General features: G+C 39.0%; 1 protein-coding gene across 4 annotated transcripts in view; it reads right to left on the bottom strand.

Annotated features, from left to right (window-relative positions):
• mapkap1 (MAPK associated protein 1) overlaps nucleotides 1-14,952 on the bottom strand; it is a 244,219-nt gene that overhangs the window by 56,827 nt on the left and 172,440 nt on the right. For 3 of the 4 annotated variants that reach the window (XM_041194304.1, XM_041194306.1, XM_041194307.1), the window contains one exon: nucleotides 5,268-5,375. The exons of the other annotated variant lie outside the window; for it this stretch is intronic. In XM_041194304.1, coding sequence (XP_041050238.1) covers nucleotides 5,268-5,375 — 108 coding nt within the window. The remainder of the gene's footprint in view (nucleotides 1-5,267; nucleotides 5,376-14,952) is intronic. 4 annotated transcript variants of the gene reach the window in all.

Below are 14,952 nucleotides of genomic sequence, written 5' to 3'. Positions count from 1 at the left end.
ACAGCACAAAGCAGCAGCTTTTGCATAGGCATGTCAAACCAATAATTTACTTTTTCTACAGTGATTAACTTGAAGCAATATTTCAGGGAATTCATATTCCACCCCCTATGCTATGTAAACAAGCCCCACTACTTGTGTTGCATCTTCTGTAACACACTTACACCTGTGGCACTCAGTGGCTGTTTCACGTCAATCCCAACATGTACTTCCAAACATACAGGTGACAGGTTTTTTTTTTTTAAAATTCCTTTTTAAAATGCAAGCCATGAGTTTGAACTTTATATACAATTTAGATAAATAAGCAAGGACGCCACCCACACAATAATTCAGTTATATTACTGTAATTGAATTACTGTAATGATACGCAGCTATTACCTGTAATTAAACAAATTGCCTACACTAACTCCCCAACTAAATTTAATGTATGAATTGAGCTTCCACTGTGTGCAATTCTGAAGTCTTGGAACCAATTTTAATAAATTAACACTAATTTGCTTTGAATACCAATAACTATATGATGTTAGAAACTGACAAAGACAAAAGGTGCACATACAGTGCAGCTACCCGTTTAAGTCTCACAGCAGTAGTTATTTCAACCAGGCAGAACTCTGCAATGCTTAACTGTCCTGTTTAAGAGAGGTCTCCATACAGGCCTGAACATAAGAATGCATGGAGCTGACTTTGAAAACATCAATGCTTAGAGGTTGGGAGGAATTTCTGCTTAATCATTTAAATTTAGGTATATGTCCAATGGTTCCAATAGGCCATCTATTGAGTACTTGGAAAACCACACCGAGGAGGCTCATTCGCATTGCTCTGGATCCTTGTTGGGGGCTAAGGCACCCTAAGTCATATGAAACCATAGACCTGTGTTGTAAGTACAAACACAGGAGGCCATTCAGCCCATTATGTCTGTGCTGGCTGACAAATAGTTACCCAGCAAAAATCCCTTTTTCCTGCCTGAGGTCCATAGCCCAGCAGGTCACACTCTTCAAGTTGACACCCATGTGTTTTTGAAATGCGGTAAGAGCATGTGCCTCTACCCAGACACCCCCCTTGATAAAAACTGTTCGCTCACCTCTCCTCTAATCCCTCTACCAATTACTTTAAATCTATACTCCCGATTTTTGACACCATCTGCTAAGGAAGCAGGTCATTTTGAATTACTCTCAGCCCCTCCATTTTATATACCTCAGTGAAGTCAACCCACAGCCTCCTCTGCTGAGAAAAGCAAGCCCAGCTAATCCAATCTTTCCCATAGCTAAGAGGGGTTAGAGTGACTGAAGACTAGGCGGTTTGAAAAATTAGTTGCCAGAAAGAAAAAGGTCTGAAAATTTCTTGTGACAAGGAATCATGTAATTATAGCACTTTTTGTGAGCGGTGATGAAATGAAAATACTTCTAGGCCACTTCAAATGGGTGGAATTATTAGACTTCAAGTGGGTAGACACGTTAGTTTTCCCTTGGTTTACCTCCTATTATCATCAAGACTGTGGACGAATGCGTTTGTATAAAATCAACAAAGCGACCTCAGCGTTTCAGCAATGGAGTTAGTGCATGTAATACAGGATGAAGTCCATGCTAACAACAGAACATGACCTTGTTGGATTATGCACATGGGAAGCAAAAGACAATGGCAGTGCTTCACAAACCATTGTCCAATCGGATCCCAATTTAACTCACCACCACTTTCTCTAGGGCAATTATGGATAGGCAACATAGGCGAGCCGAGCCACATCTCATGAATGAATATATGTGTGTGTGTGTGTATATGTCTATATATATATATATATATATATACACATATATGTATGAATATAAAAAGACTTGAAAATTAACATGATTCCAGACACCAGAAAAGCCAAAACAACAACAAAGCAGCATAGTAACACATGGTGTATTATAAAAGTTTGAGTATTCACCATTCAGCCCTGTGCTCATGCTCTCCCTCTCCATTCAGCCCTGTACTCATGCCCTCCCGCCACACTTAGCAGTCCACACGCCCTCGTCACTCAACCACTGCTTCCCCCCCCCCTCCCCAACCAGACCCACTCACTCATCCTGTCCTCCTTCTCCAGCCCTTCCCACCTAGGTTTCTCCACCTTACCCGGACTCAGCTGCTGGTTGCTGCCGCTGCCCCTGTCGGGGTACCTCCTCAGCCTGAGCCGCTTGGATCTGTAATGGGGCTCCCTGGGCTGCGGTCCAGGGTCTCAGACACCAGTGGGCCGGTGAGAGCTGCCTTTTCCAGCAGCGTGCGCTTGAGTAGTGCCGGGGCCCTGAGGAAGCTGAGCTAGAGGCTGTGCAAAATGGCGACAACTGAAGAGAGTGGGATGAGGCTGAGACCACGGCCGACTGGAATCTCCCTCCCTCCTGGGCCGGGCTAGGCCTGAAGCTAATTGGCAGATTGCAGCTTGGTCTGGGTCTGAAGCATCAAGCCTCCTTATCCTAATTTAATTTCACTTATGCACACTGAAGTTTTACATCATTTTTCACCTCTGTAATACTTTATATTTCCCGGGTGTTAAGTTTTCAGCTGTTTTCCCAATTACATAACTTATTTAAACCCCTTTGCCAAAAAACTGCTGCATCGGCAATCTCCACTGCCCTTTGAATTTCTTATGTCAATAACACATTTTTAAGTATATTTTCAGGATCCATGGTTTGGATTTTTGGCTCCCCACAAGGGCCAGGATCGGAGGGAGGTGAGGCTAAAAATTAGCCCCACTGGCCGATGTGCCAGTTCACTGGCTCCATCCTGCCTTAGGGCCATTTTAGTGGAGATGAGATTGGGGCCGGTGGTCAGTTAGGCTTGTTACAGGCCTAATTAAGTCCAGCTAAAGGAGTTTTTGTGTGGGGGGATCCACTCAGCATCAGCACATTGAGGAATCTTCTTGGTTTACCTATTTTTAACCGGTTGCTTGTTCAGCCTCTATCCTCCCTTAAATTTATGTGGTTTTCAATTTAAGTGAAGTCTTTCACATGGCATGTGCAAAAAGGCTTTTTGAATGTCTAAATATATAATTTATGATGGCTACGTATCTGCAACACCCTCAAATAAGTTGAAGTGATGTGCCGAGTACAACTGAACTCACCTGACCCTGTTGCTGGCAGATTCCCACGCTTGTTAACTAAAGTCAGTTTATTTCAGTTTATTAATGAAAGAGACATGACAAATAGTGAATGAAAGGCAAAATGTGGCGCGACGGTAAGGAGAATTGAACAGGTTGAGTAATATTCTTTAATGTTCCTCAAAAAAATTTCCCCTTCCTTCCCTTGATTGAAGAGTCTTGAATTGTGTTTGGCAACTTAGGTATCTCCAGCTGAGACCAAATAATTCACATTGTGGGCAATGGCAAGAGTGTGCCAGCACACAGACTTGCAGCAGTGATAATTTCAACCAGTACGTACACACGCCATGTACAGCTCTCTGAGTCCATAAGGAAAAAGGGCTTCGAGCTGAGCTGCGGGCTGTCTACATTTCCTCGCACGCCTTTTAACATCATAAACTAAGTGTTTGGTATATCGATCAATAATTTAGCTGTTTTTAAATTTAATTTTTTTGATTGTTTGAGAAACATGAAATAGATTAATTAATATACACCATTTAATCATTAGGCAAGCAGCAATCTGCCAAAATTTTGCGTAACTGGGGGGGAAAAAAAAAATTGCATTGCAGACAGACATACATCATTACCAAATTATTTACTCGGGGAAAAATATAAGTTAAAGAACAATTATCAATCTAAAAATTCTACTGTAATTGCAAAATGCAGAAAATTCAAAAACTCCAGATATTTTGCAGATTACAAAATCCAGGGAGGGTGCCATTTTGATGTTAAAAATAGTCTGTGCTGACCAATGCTTATTTTGCATTAAACTACAACAGCAGGTCTATGTAAAAAAAAAAATTCCCATCCGTTGTTAAAACACAAGGAGGGTTTAAAATTCCTAATAGTTACTGTGTTAGCCGTCAAATGCCCTTTAATTTGCACGTATAACGCACAATTTACAACCAGGTATAGATTTGTAACTTTTCCACATTTAATTTCATTAAGCTAAGTATTGGTATTGAAAAGGTGAAAACAAATTCAGGGCTGTTTATACCGTAAAAACCAACGAAAGTGAATTAGAATCAGATTGAGATCCCAGCAATCCTTTCCGAGCGTACAGATGTCTCAGTTTCTACAATCTGTTAAGATAAGATTCTTTACCAGAAAGGTAAGAGATCAGCATCCTTTTCAAATCCAGTTAGAAGGAATATCAACTTCAAAATCCGAATGTTTACTTTCAGTTTGAATTATATGTGTGTTGCAATTGAAGTACTGTTGGTTGTGTTGGAGGAATTGGTTTTGGATTGAGGAGAATGGAGGCAGGAGAGAGAAATCAGCAGCTTGAAATAGCAAAATGCAGTAGATACAAGAAAACTTTTTCAATCCTGTATTTCAACTATGTAGATTAATTCAGCTCCCTCACAGTGCTAGGCTCAGTAATTCCTTCTAGTCAGTTGCTCCAATGAAGTAAATAGCACTCAGTGATTGAAACAAAAGAGAAAAAACAAAACTGCTGTCAAGGTTAATCATAATTCTTTGCAATGTTTAGGCTTTAAAAGGGCTACTGAAGGCAAGATCCCTCACTCAAGATTTGTTCCTACTCAAAATGCAGAGAACATCTGTGGTATCTGTCACACATTTGTCCTAAAATCAATGACATGCTTTTCCCCATCATTTTTTTTTCCAGCTAAATGTAGAGTGTTAGCTGTTTTAAAGCAAATTATTCAGTTCGCAAATTATAAATGCAGCTACACCTCTCTAATGGTTAATGTAGGAATTTTGATAGAGGATTTTAGAATTAACCGAGCGGAAGCAGGTTTTTTCAGAACTGAAGTTGCTGACACCAGATTTGTCCTGACATCCATGTTGAAACAGAAAAGATAAAGAGTGCAGAGTCAGGTTCTGCCAACATTTTCTTCAAATTTTCCATTTTTGTAAAGGACTGTCAAGGAATGTGCTCCTTTGGCAATCACAGTAGTTGCAAAGAGACATTTAATATTTTATATCAATGATAGTTATCAAATCCTGACATCTGTATATTGCTTTTTAATTAGCAGATTACTTTTTAAAGTACATTATGTACATATCCCAAATCTTTATAGTTTTTTTAAAAAAAGACATTTGACAAGCATTTCAAACATGCATATTTCTAATCAGTGTTTTGCTGACACGTATTTTGAAAATTAAATTTGTTCAAAAGTCAAAAGTTCAAACTTACTGTACTCTCTGACCAGACAGAATTCCAAAGTGCTCTGACTCTCTAAGGTACGATCTAAATCTACAGCTACGTTAGGTTCATTTTGCTTCTCAAGCCGATACTGATGCCCTGGAATGAAAAAAAAAGGCCAGCAAATAACGTGAATGAGAAACTTTCATGCTAATTATGCAGAAACCGTAGTTAAAACAATCTTTTTACTGAAACCAATGGGGATTTTAACTTTGTGGTCAAGACCTAAAAAAATCTAAATTTCCCTGTGTACTAAGTTGAACTCAACAGGAAATGTCAGCACAAATTTGCATTTCTGCTATGTTGCTCCGCAATTTACAGTGGCCTGCAGATACCAAATTAATTTAAGTTTATTTGGAATTTCTCTCCTATGGCTCCCGTCTTAAATGTAAAAGCAGATTCTCTGACTCCAGGAAAATGTGCCTTTCCATGTTACAATTTTAATCAAAATTCTTGTTCCTTTCCTCCTCCAATTTATCGACCCAACCCATTTATGTGTAGAATTTAATAGCTGTTTACTTGTTCATGCATTGCAGAATCATCTAAAACAAGGACATAGCAAAATTTTATTTTGTTCCCTCACGAATGAAGCAATCTTTCTGCATCAATTTTCTCCCTCTCCAGGAGGTGCTGAGTGCTTGCTGGGACATAGTTCCAGTCATCCTTTAGTAGCAGCCACACATGGACTTAGGCATTGGATTGCACAGGGCAGAAAGCTGATATGTCCTCACAATGTCTACAAATATGCTTTTCCAGCACTGGGGTGCTGGATAGTGATTGGAGACAGGATTGCTGGTGGGTTTTTCCCTTCCCTAAATCAAAACACAATGGCACATTCTAGTGCTTATATCACTAATCAACTGGCTGAGCATAGGCCAGATATTTAACCCAGTATCTTGGCTGGCAGCCTGAATGGCTCAGCTGCTTAATACCCAAACTAATCAACTCACAAAAGGAGTATTCTGGCGTCTTGTGAAAATTAAGTACAATTCAGATTACAACCTAACAATACAATCAATATTTGTGACCTAAAACGTGAGCATTTGGTTATAATGGACCTGTAAAGCTTCCAAGTACTGCTGCAATGGAACATACCCTGCCTGACACTCACATGGAGTAATGAGGATGCCACACAGCATACTGTATACGACTGTCAGCTCGCCTTAGAGTGGTGGCTCTCAAACTGGATCCGCAGAGACTTCCTAGGGGGCTGCAAAATAATCCGTAAGTGCCAACTGAGGCAGGCCTGTTGAGCTGGGAACAGAGTTCAGGCATCACGTGCAATGCAGAGTAGGATAGCTGTCGCACCTGGGCGGTGAGTGCACAAGGAGAAGTGCTGAGGGCAAGCGCTGACAGAAGTATGAAGATCGTCAGTGGTAAACCCAAAATTATCAAGGCAGGTGATGGGCACCAGATGAATTCAGCCTTGTTCAATAAAGGTCAGTTTTTAAAAATATTTAAACACTAATACTTGAACTCAAATAAATATGTCAAGTATCATTAAAGCACTCTACATGCAGCACTTGCATATTATGATTATATATAATTTAGATTATTAATCCATTTAAAAAGAGGGTCCTTCAAGCAAAAAAAAAGTGGATAATCGCTAGTTAAAAGTGTCACTGGGCTTTAGGTAACCCGATTGGCAAGCATCACTTAGAAAACAAAACATTGAAACTTTTAACTTGTTAGCAAGCTTTAATGGTAACAGATAAAGTGTGAGAGTAAGTGGCGCAGTTGATAAGAACACTAGTATTTTCCCCCTTGGCACTTGAATTTGAACCTAGTGTATACAAGATGAGATGAAAACGTGCAGTCTCTGCTTCTACGAGAGCAAAATCAGTTAGCCAGTCTCAATATCGTTTCAGTGAGCACAAACTCAAGTGGCACAAAAATGAACAATCTCACTCATAAGCCATTAAGATGCTGGAATGCTAAGTAGAAAGAAGAAATTAGTGCAGAAGATGGTGATTTTTCTGCAGCTGAGATTGAAATGCATTGTTGGGGTAATGTGAAGGAAGCTTTTACTCTGCAGCTATGCTCTCCTGTTTGACATTGACAATGGTGCCAGAACTGGAAAACAAGTTCCAATCGCCAGCGTGTTATTAGCATAAATATCACCTCAAAATAAAAATTAAAGAAAATATTAAAAATAATATTCCTCAACACATGCTCTGTACTATATGATACTTTTGATTTTTACAATTCAATGCTGGAAGAGAATGCTTCTTCAAATGTCAGCAAACTTTTCCATACTGATTTAGAGCTAGTTGCTCTAAAGTCAAATGGATTTAAACGCCCATTTTCCCAAGAGCCATTTATTTTGGCGAGCTCTATTGATTTTTTTTTTATTATTTGGGTGCAGCTATTTCTAAATAACGGTGCCTTACCTAATACAACTCCCCACATCTATTACAAACACACATGAACGAGAACCTTCAAATGAACTTATTCATGATTCAAATAGCATTTCCAAATGATTTTGTAACATGATCACAAACTATTTCTATTAGGAGCATACTTCTTCAATTTTAGTATATTTTTGAAGCATTAAAACCACAAAAATCTGCACTGAAATAATCTAACATTGTTTAATTACTAAATTACCCAAATATTACCAACTCTGCCCTACTTGTGTGTAGCGTAACAATGCTGCTTTAATCTTTGATGGCTACAGTAACACAAGCTGTCTTTGTAAATCAATATAAATTCTGAAAAGTGACAGATCATAATCTGTAAGACACTTTAAGATATTACATGTCAACTGGGGGTTTTACCACACGAGACAGCAGGCACATTATTGCAATTGTAAAAAAAAACCTGTGTATGCATAAACATGTTACAGCATGGAACCGACAGAGTGTAAGTGTTTGCAGACAATAAAAAGAATTCACAGGCTGAAGCAATGCCTGCCCTTTGGAAATTGCTCATCTCTAAATTACTGCAAAGGTCTTGCCTTAAACACAACAAAGGTCATTGGTTATGGTTATGTATGATTACTGGACACATTTAACATAATAAGAATCCACATACATAGGGCTGTAAAGTAACTAAAAACACATTTTTCTTTCCCTTCTCCTTTATTGCATGTAAAGCATCTTTTCCAGCAGCGTTCAAATTCAACGTTTTGATTCCTTTACAAAATGGGATATGATGCTGCTTGCACCAGTTTTGTACAAATGTATCCTTACCTTTGGTTTGGGTGTACAGTTTAGATGACTCTCCACACAGGAAAAGACAGAGGTTATATCTTAACAAACTTCACTAAAGAAAATTCTGAAAACGTGGAAACACAACCAATCAATTCTAATTTTTAAACTTTCACTTTCAGTCAACAACAGAAAAAGGTCCCTTCCAACTTCTATCTTCACCACAAAGTGCTGTTATCTTGTGGTGGTGTCAGGAGCTTTATCTCTCTTTCAACTGACAACACAGACAATTCAGTTAAAATTGGAAAAGAATCCCAATTCAGTTGAGTAAATAAATAATCAATACTCATCTAAATGTAAATGAGAAACTAGCCCCCTCTGATAACAGGGCGCTTATCAAAGATCCAATTTTCTTCAGACAGTTGGATGCAACCAAATCACCATCATCCACTCTTAAACTAATGGATAAAAATCGTACTTAACTGAGCAGATCACCAGAGATCAACTAAGTTTCAGGTTATGGCCACTTCACAATTCACTAGGTTGGCTATCACTCACTTTATAAACCCTTTTGGCCAGCCTTTTCCTGTTTGAACCACGGAAATCAGCTGTCGTCTTCTTGTGAACGCGTTAAAAATATTACTTACGAACACGATAATCAAAGCTGTAAATGATAATGTTGAAAGTTGCTCTCTGATATAAGTTAACATCTCACTAAATAAAAACTGTAAATAGCATCCTTTGTGGAAAATGGCTGGAAACAAATTGCCAAATTTGAGTGCATTTCGATTCCAGTATTCATGTTTCAGGAATCTAATATTAAATTCAAGGGGCCAACAAGGCTAAAATGCTACTGTCACAATATGGCTAAAATAATGAGCTCCCGCTATATGCCGTTAACAGAGTCTGTAAATATGATGCAACACAGTATTCACAACAAAGAATACAGCTGAGGATTGCCCTTCAATTGCTCAGAGATACATCTTATAGCATTTCAATGTCAATGGTCGGCAGAACAAGAAACACAGCTCTGAGATCGATCAGTGACCCTGTTTCATTTGAGAAACACAGAAATCAGCCCATGCAATTAGAATCAGAGTTTGTGCTATCTCAGACAGCTGCTCTTAGACCCATGAACAGTCTGACCCTGGATGCTGAGTGGGAAGCATGCTCCCCTCCCTGATACTAGTAATATCCCATCAGCAGCACAAATGCAACGTGCCGGCTGCTTATGGAATATTACTGAATTAACTCTAAACTTGAAGAACACTCCAGTTTGCACCACACTGATTCTTTGATTTCCCATAGCGCTACCCATCCAATCTTACAAGACCAAGTAATTGGTCCAAATTGTGGATAGTAACATTACTGACTCATGTTCACTGGAAAAAAATTAGATAAGCACAAGGTTTATTTGCCTGAGTGTTGCTTAAAAAAAGAGACTGCTGTCGAAGCATTTCGTCTTGCACGCAAGAATGCCAAATTGCAAAGGGAACGATAAAAATTTACTGCATGAGAAAAGGGTGCTGATTGGTTGGTAAGTCGGCTCTGATTGGTCGAGACATTGCCATGCCGAATGCACCAGGAAGCTATTGCCCCCTGTGCTTTTGCTTATTCAAAGAAGGTGCAATGTCTGGATATATTCCTTTTGCTGGCAGAGGGCATGTGAACATATGCAGCTTCTAGCAAGCGTAAGTGAGCGACATTGCAAGCCCGACTGATAACTTTTAAATTGGTTTTTGGTGTAATCCTTAGCACACTCAGGATCGTTCAACAAGTGCTGCCCAATCACAGAATCACATCCAACGTTAGACATTATGTTCTGAGTTTTGCAAGCATAGATTAGTTGAGTATGGTCAGTACTCTTGCCTACTGTGAACAGCTGAAGGGGCATGCTATTTGATACAATCTTCCAGTCATCGAGACATGTGGGCTACGCACCGGCATTGAAATTCACATACCACATTATGACTTAATGGCAGCATCCAGTTGTGGAAAACACCACTCGTGATAATGCTACATGGTAGCAGCGTGAAACGGCTAGCTCCACCTGATGTTCAAATTTTAGAGACACTTTACCCTTCCAGGTTAATTAGAGGTAGACTGGGCGCTTTTCAGGTTCAAAAAAGGCAATCTTAGGCGCATTCACGAGTATGCATGACACACAGCAAACAATGATTTGATTGGGGTAGCTATTACCTGCAGGACAGCTTTGATTCACCCTATTCCAGCATAAAACCTGCATGGAGAGCAAATGGCTTGGGCCCTGTTTACATGACTGCTGATGAGGCCAACCTTGTAGCACATGGAGCTGTAGAAGTCACAGAACACATATTCACCTCTGAAACGAAACAGTCGAACAAGCTCCCTTTCCGCGACATGGTAGTTGACTAATCCGCTAATAGGCTCTCTATTACTGTCTACCACAAGTCTACCACTTCACTAGTCAATTTCAGTGCGATGTCAGGTATGCAGGCCACATATCTCAATGCCTGGCATTCATGCCTGGCATCAAACAGCACCTCCCTTCTTAATAGGCAGAGCACTGACTGTACCCAACTAATCCATGCATACACAGCTCAGGATATAATGTCTAACACTAGATGTGATCCAGGATTGGGCAGCATTTACTGAACAATCCCGCACGTGCTAAGAATTACAACAACACCCAATTTAAAATGTCAGTTGGCTCGCAGTGCCGCACACTTATGCTTGCTAGAAGCGACATATATTCATATGCAGGGATCTGTCCTCTGCAGGCAAAAGGAATATATCCTGACATTTTTTTCAATAAACAAAAGCATGGAGGCAATGCAAGGCAACTTCTCAACCAATCAGAGCTGACTTGCCAGCCAATCAACACCCCCTTTCTCATGCAGTATGAATTGCTGTTCCCTTTGAAATTTGCCATTCATGCATCTGTCCTGATGAGTGCAAGGTGAAAAGCTTCAGCAGCATGTCTCTTTTTTCAGCAATACTCAAGTTCTGTACTGCCAAGCAACTAGTTATATGCTTGTTTTGGGCGGGGCAGTATTTCAACACTGAAGTGAATACATCATAAACTAACCCAGCACACCACAGTAAAGCAAACACTTCATTTTCATATAAATCCTGCTTTTGTCTCAGTTATAATTCAAATAGTATTTCAAATCTCAGTTATCCTGGATGATTGACATTTTGTCACAGACTCCAGTATAAATTACAAGTTTACCTAACTGGAAGTTGGTTCGAACATCTTCAGCAGTAAGTTATGAACTAAGAACAAGCTATGCCATTTAATGCTTATATGTTGCAATATAGTAATGAAGATAATAATCCATGGCACCAACCTTCAGCTCCAAAATTAAGAATTATGAAATATTAATAACTCTCAAGCTGTATAATGCTCATTGTTCTAAAGTCTCTTCAGGCAGCAGACAGCCCTGGAGAAACACCGCTAAGATGTCCTGTGGTTCAAGTTCCAGTGCTGCCTGGAACCCGAAGCAGCCAAATGCACGTCAAGAGACTCACAACTGTTTTGTAAAGAATTTTTTCGCAAGGAGGCAACATGGGGAAAGAGTCAATATGTCATCTATTCCGGCTCCAAGAAGTGCATTACAAGTTAGTTTAGCAAGGCTTTGTGATAGTGCCAAAAGAGAAGTTTGGCTAGTTCATTTTTTTTTCCTGATTGGCAGGAGAACCTGAATTTGCTTTCAATGTCCTTAGCTATCGGTGCCCCACTTTCTGAATTCAGTTCTATGTCATGGAAACAAAATGCAGAGTGACAGGATTTCCAGTTGTGTCAGGGGTTTCTGACACCTGCTCCAGTGCAGTAAAACAACTCCACTTTAAACCAATTCCAGCTAACATTCTACTGACAGCTGAAGTGATCTGGGCTGAAAACCTAACTCTCAGCAAATCTAATATAATGAATATTTTTAACATACATTATATTGCCTTGGGAAAGATACATTTCATGCTGTAAACACTTCTACTCACTGTGTTAATATCCATGGAAAAAGAAATAGCTTTCACTGCCAAATCAAATACACTCATGATAGTTTGTTTCTGTTTTCCAATCTATTTCAACTATGTGTCATATATCACTATTCTAACCATATCCAAGTTTGAGACTATGCAGTGTACATCAAAACAAAGAGCTTCTAGGAATGATTTGTTTAAAATAAAGCGAACATCTGAGAGTGATGACTTTTATAACCACAGGGTTTTTGTTTAGAAAGTCAAAATAATAGGTAGATTACCAAGCAGCAGTGTTGGTTCTACATAAAGCAAATGGAGTATTCTTTTCCTAGACAAGTTCCTTCGGATATTTTTGCAACTAAAGAGGGATGATGTATCAGATCACATATGGTTAGATAGAGAATACCTAACTTTGGAAAACAGAATTATTGTCAAGTAATCCACCTCTTTTCCTTCGGAATAGATCTGTGGCCACCAAGAACAAACATTTGTTAGGCCCAATTATCAACAGTAGAAAGAATCGGACAGGGAGCATCTGAGATGAGGTCAAAATCATATGCATAAAAAGAAAGGTTTCTTTACAACAGCCCTACCGAAAACGTGTAGACAGTGAGGTCAAAATGCCCTTCACACAAATTCAACACATCAGGAAATGTAGTTGCTAACAATATATTTCTCTAATGAAAAGTGCCTTTATAAAGAAAGGCATATCTCCGTATCTAGCACATATTACACTCATATTCAACCAGCCACTAAGCCAGCTTCTGTTTCCACATGTAGCTGTAAATTTCAGTCTTTTTGGCATTCACAATTCAGTAACTTTGCATACAGATGTCTGCAACTCAAAGCTTGACTGTTACAGTAAAAATGGGCTAGAGAAAACAAAGGAAAAAATTAGCTGTTTGATAAAAAAGTAGACTGCACTTCAGCAAAGTGCTTGCAGTATAAAATCACCTCTACAGAAAAAAAACAGCCTCCAAAAAGACCATTGCCTATGGCAAAACTTCAGTGGACTAACAGCAACAGATTCAAGCTAGGGGTGGAAGAGGAAGAATTAATAAAGCTTGCAGACTATTCCATTTTTCTGGATGAAATTCTTATCTGCTTTAACACACCAAAAATATTGTGTACACTTTTGATCATTAATAGTCTGATTCTGGAGAGGAAAGTGGCAAATTCATGTGGTTCTCTCTGTTAAGTGCTCCAACATATTCAATACCATCTACAAGGCAACCAAATACTGATTGACACCCTCCTGGTTCAAAAAGCAACACACTTGATGATAGCCTCATTCTTAAAAGATAGGAAAATGATGAGTTCTAGCTTCCAAAAAAATGAGAATTCCAGTTGTATATACAATCGTTTGAAGCTCTTGGCATGTTGATTGTTGATGTCAGCAATGACAGTGGTGGAGAGAGTCACATCTTCATTGGATAGCAGGGACAGTGCTTCTGAGGTACAAATGAATGTGGAGAGCAAAACAGGCCAGTCAAAAGTCACACAACCTTGTGCCACGTCTGGGCAAGGTGCAAACTCTGGAACCGAACAAGATCTTGTTCGATGACCTTCATGAAAGTCAAGCAATATCTTGAGGGAGAAATAGAGTTAATGTTTCAGGTCAATGACCTTCATGAAACGTTAACCCTGACTTGCAGAGCATTTCCAGCATTTTCTGTTTTTATTTCACATTTCCATCATCCACAGGATTTTGCTTTTGCAAGATTTTCCTGTTCTCCATGTTGGTACCAAACATAGCCCATCAAGGGAGGCAAGAGAGGAATGATAAAAGCAGCTGGATGCAAAAGATTAACTGTTGCTTGAAAAAAGGACAAAGCAAGACAAGATCATGGAAAACAAATGAAAAATGCAAGGAGGAAATTGAAGAACAGAGACAAAGGCAGAAAAACTGTGTGCTGCAGGAAAATCAAAAAAAACATGGAGAGAGAACATGAAGCAGTTATACATTTTCACAACTGACAGAAGTCAGAGGATAAAACAGAAGTCCAACAGATAGTTATGGGGTGGAGCATTGTACAGCAATGCAACAATTAATATTGCATTTTAAGACAATTCTGCTTTGTTGAGTCTCATTTTTATTTTTTTCTATTTTAAGTAAAAATAATCTGTCAATACATGTAAGAACCACTGAATTAAACCTTACGTCAGCACAAATCCCACCAACACCTCTACATCATGTCTAACTAAAAGGAAAGTTTGGCTGTGCAGGGTATTAATTTGAAAGGTTTCTTTGATAGCAACATCCATACAGCAAAATATTAAATATGACTCACTTTTACCTTCGTTAAAACTTTGATAATCTCTATCCAAGAAATATAGCTGTACCAAAAATAAATTAATCTGCACATTCAGGTCTGACTTCACCTTTTTTTTTTGTCAATTCCTTGCAGCTGGTTTCCCTTACCTCCAATTGCAATTCCTTTGTTTCAGTTTTAAAAAAATATATAAATACATTTATACAGAGTAAAGCCAATATCCAACTTCACTTAGGAATAAAGTAAACAATGCAACCTCTCATATGGCTGTAAGAACTTATCCCTCTAGCTACA

The sequence above is a fragment of the Carcharodon carcharias genome, chromosome 8, assembly GCF_017639515.1.
Source record: "Carcharodon carcharias isolate sCarCar2 chromosome 8, sCarCar2.pri, whole genome shotgun sequence".
Classification (NCBI taxonomy): Eukaryota; Metazoa; Chordata; class Chondrichthyes; order Lamniformes; family Lamnidae; genus Carcharodon; species Carcharodon carcharias.
Note: the sequence above shows the minus strand (reverse complement) of the source record. Positions and strands in the feature narration are given on the sequence as shown.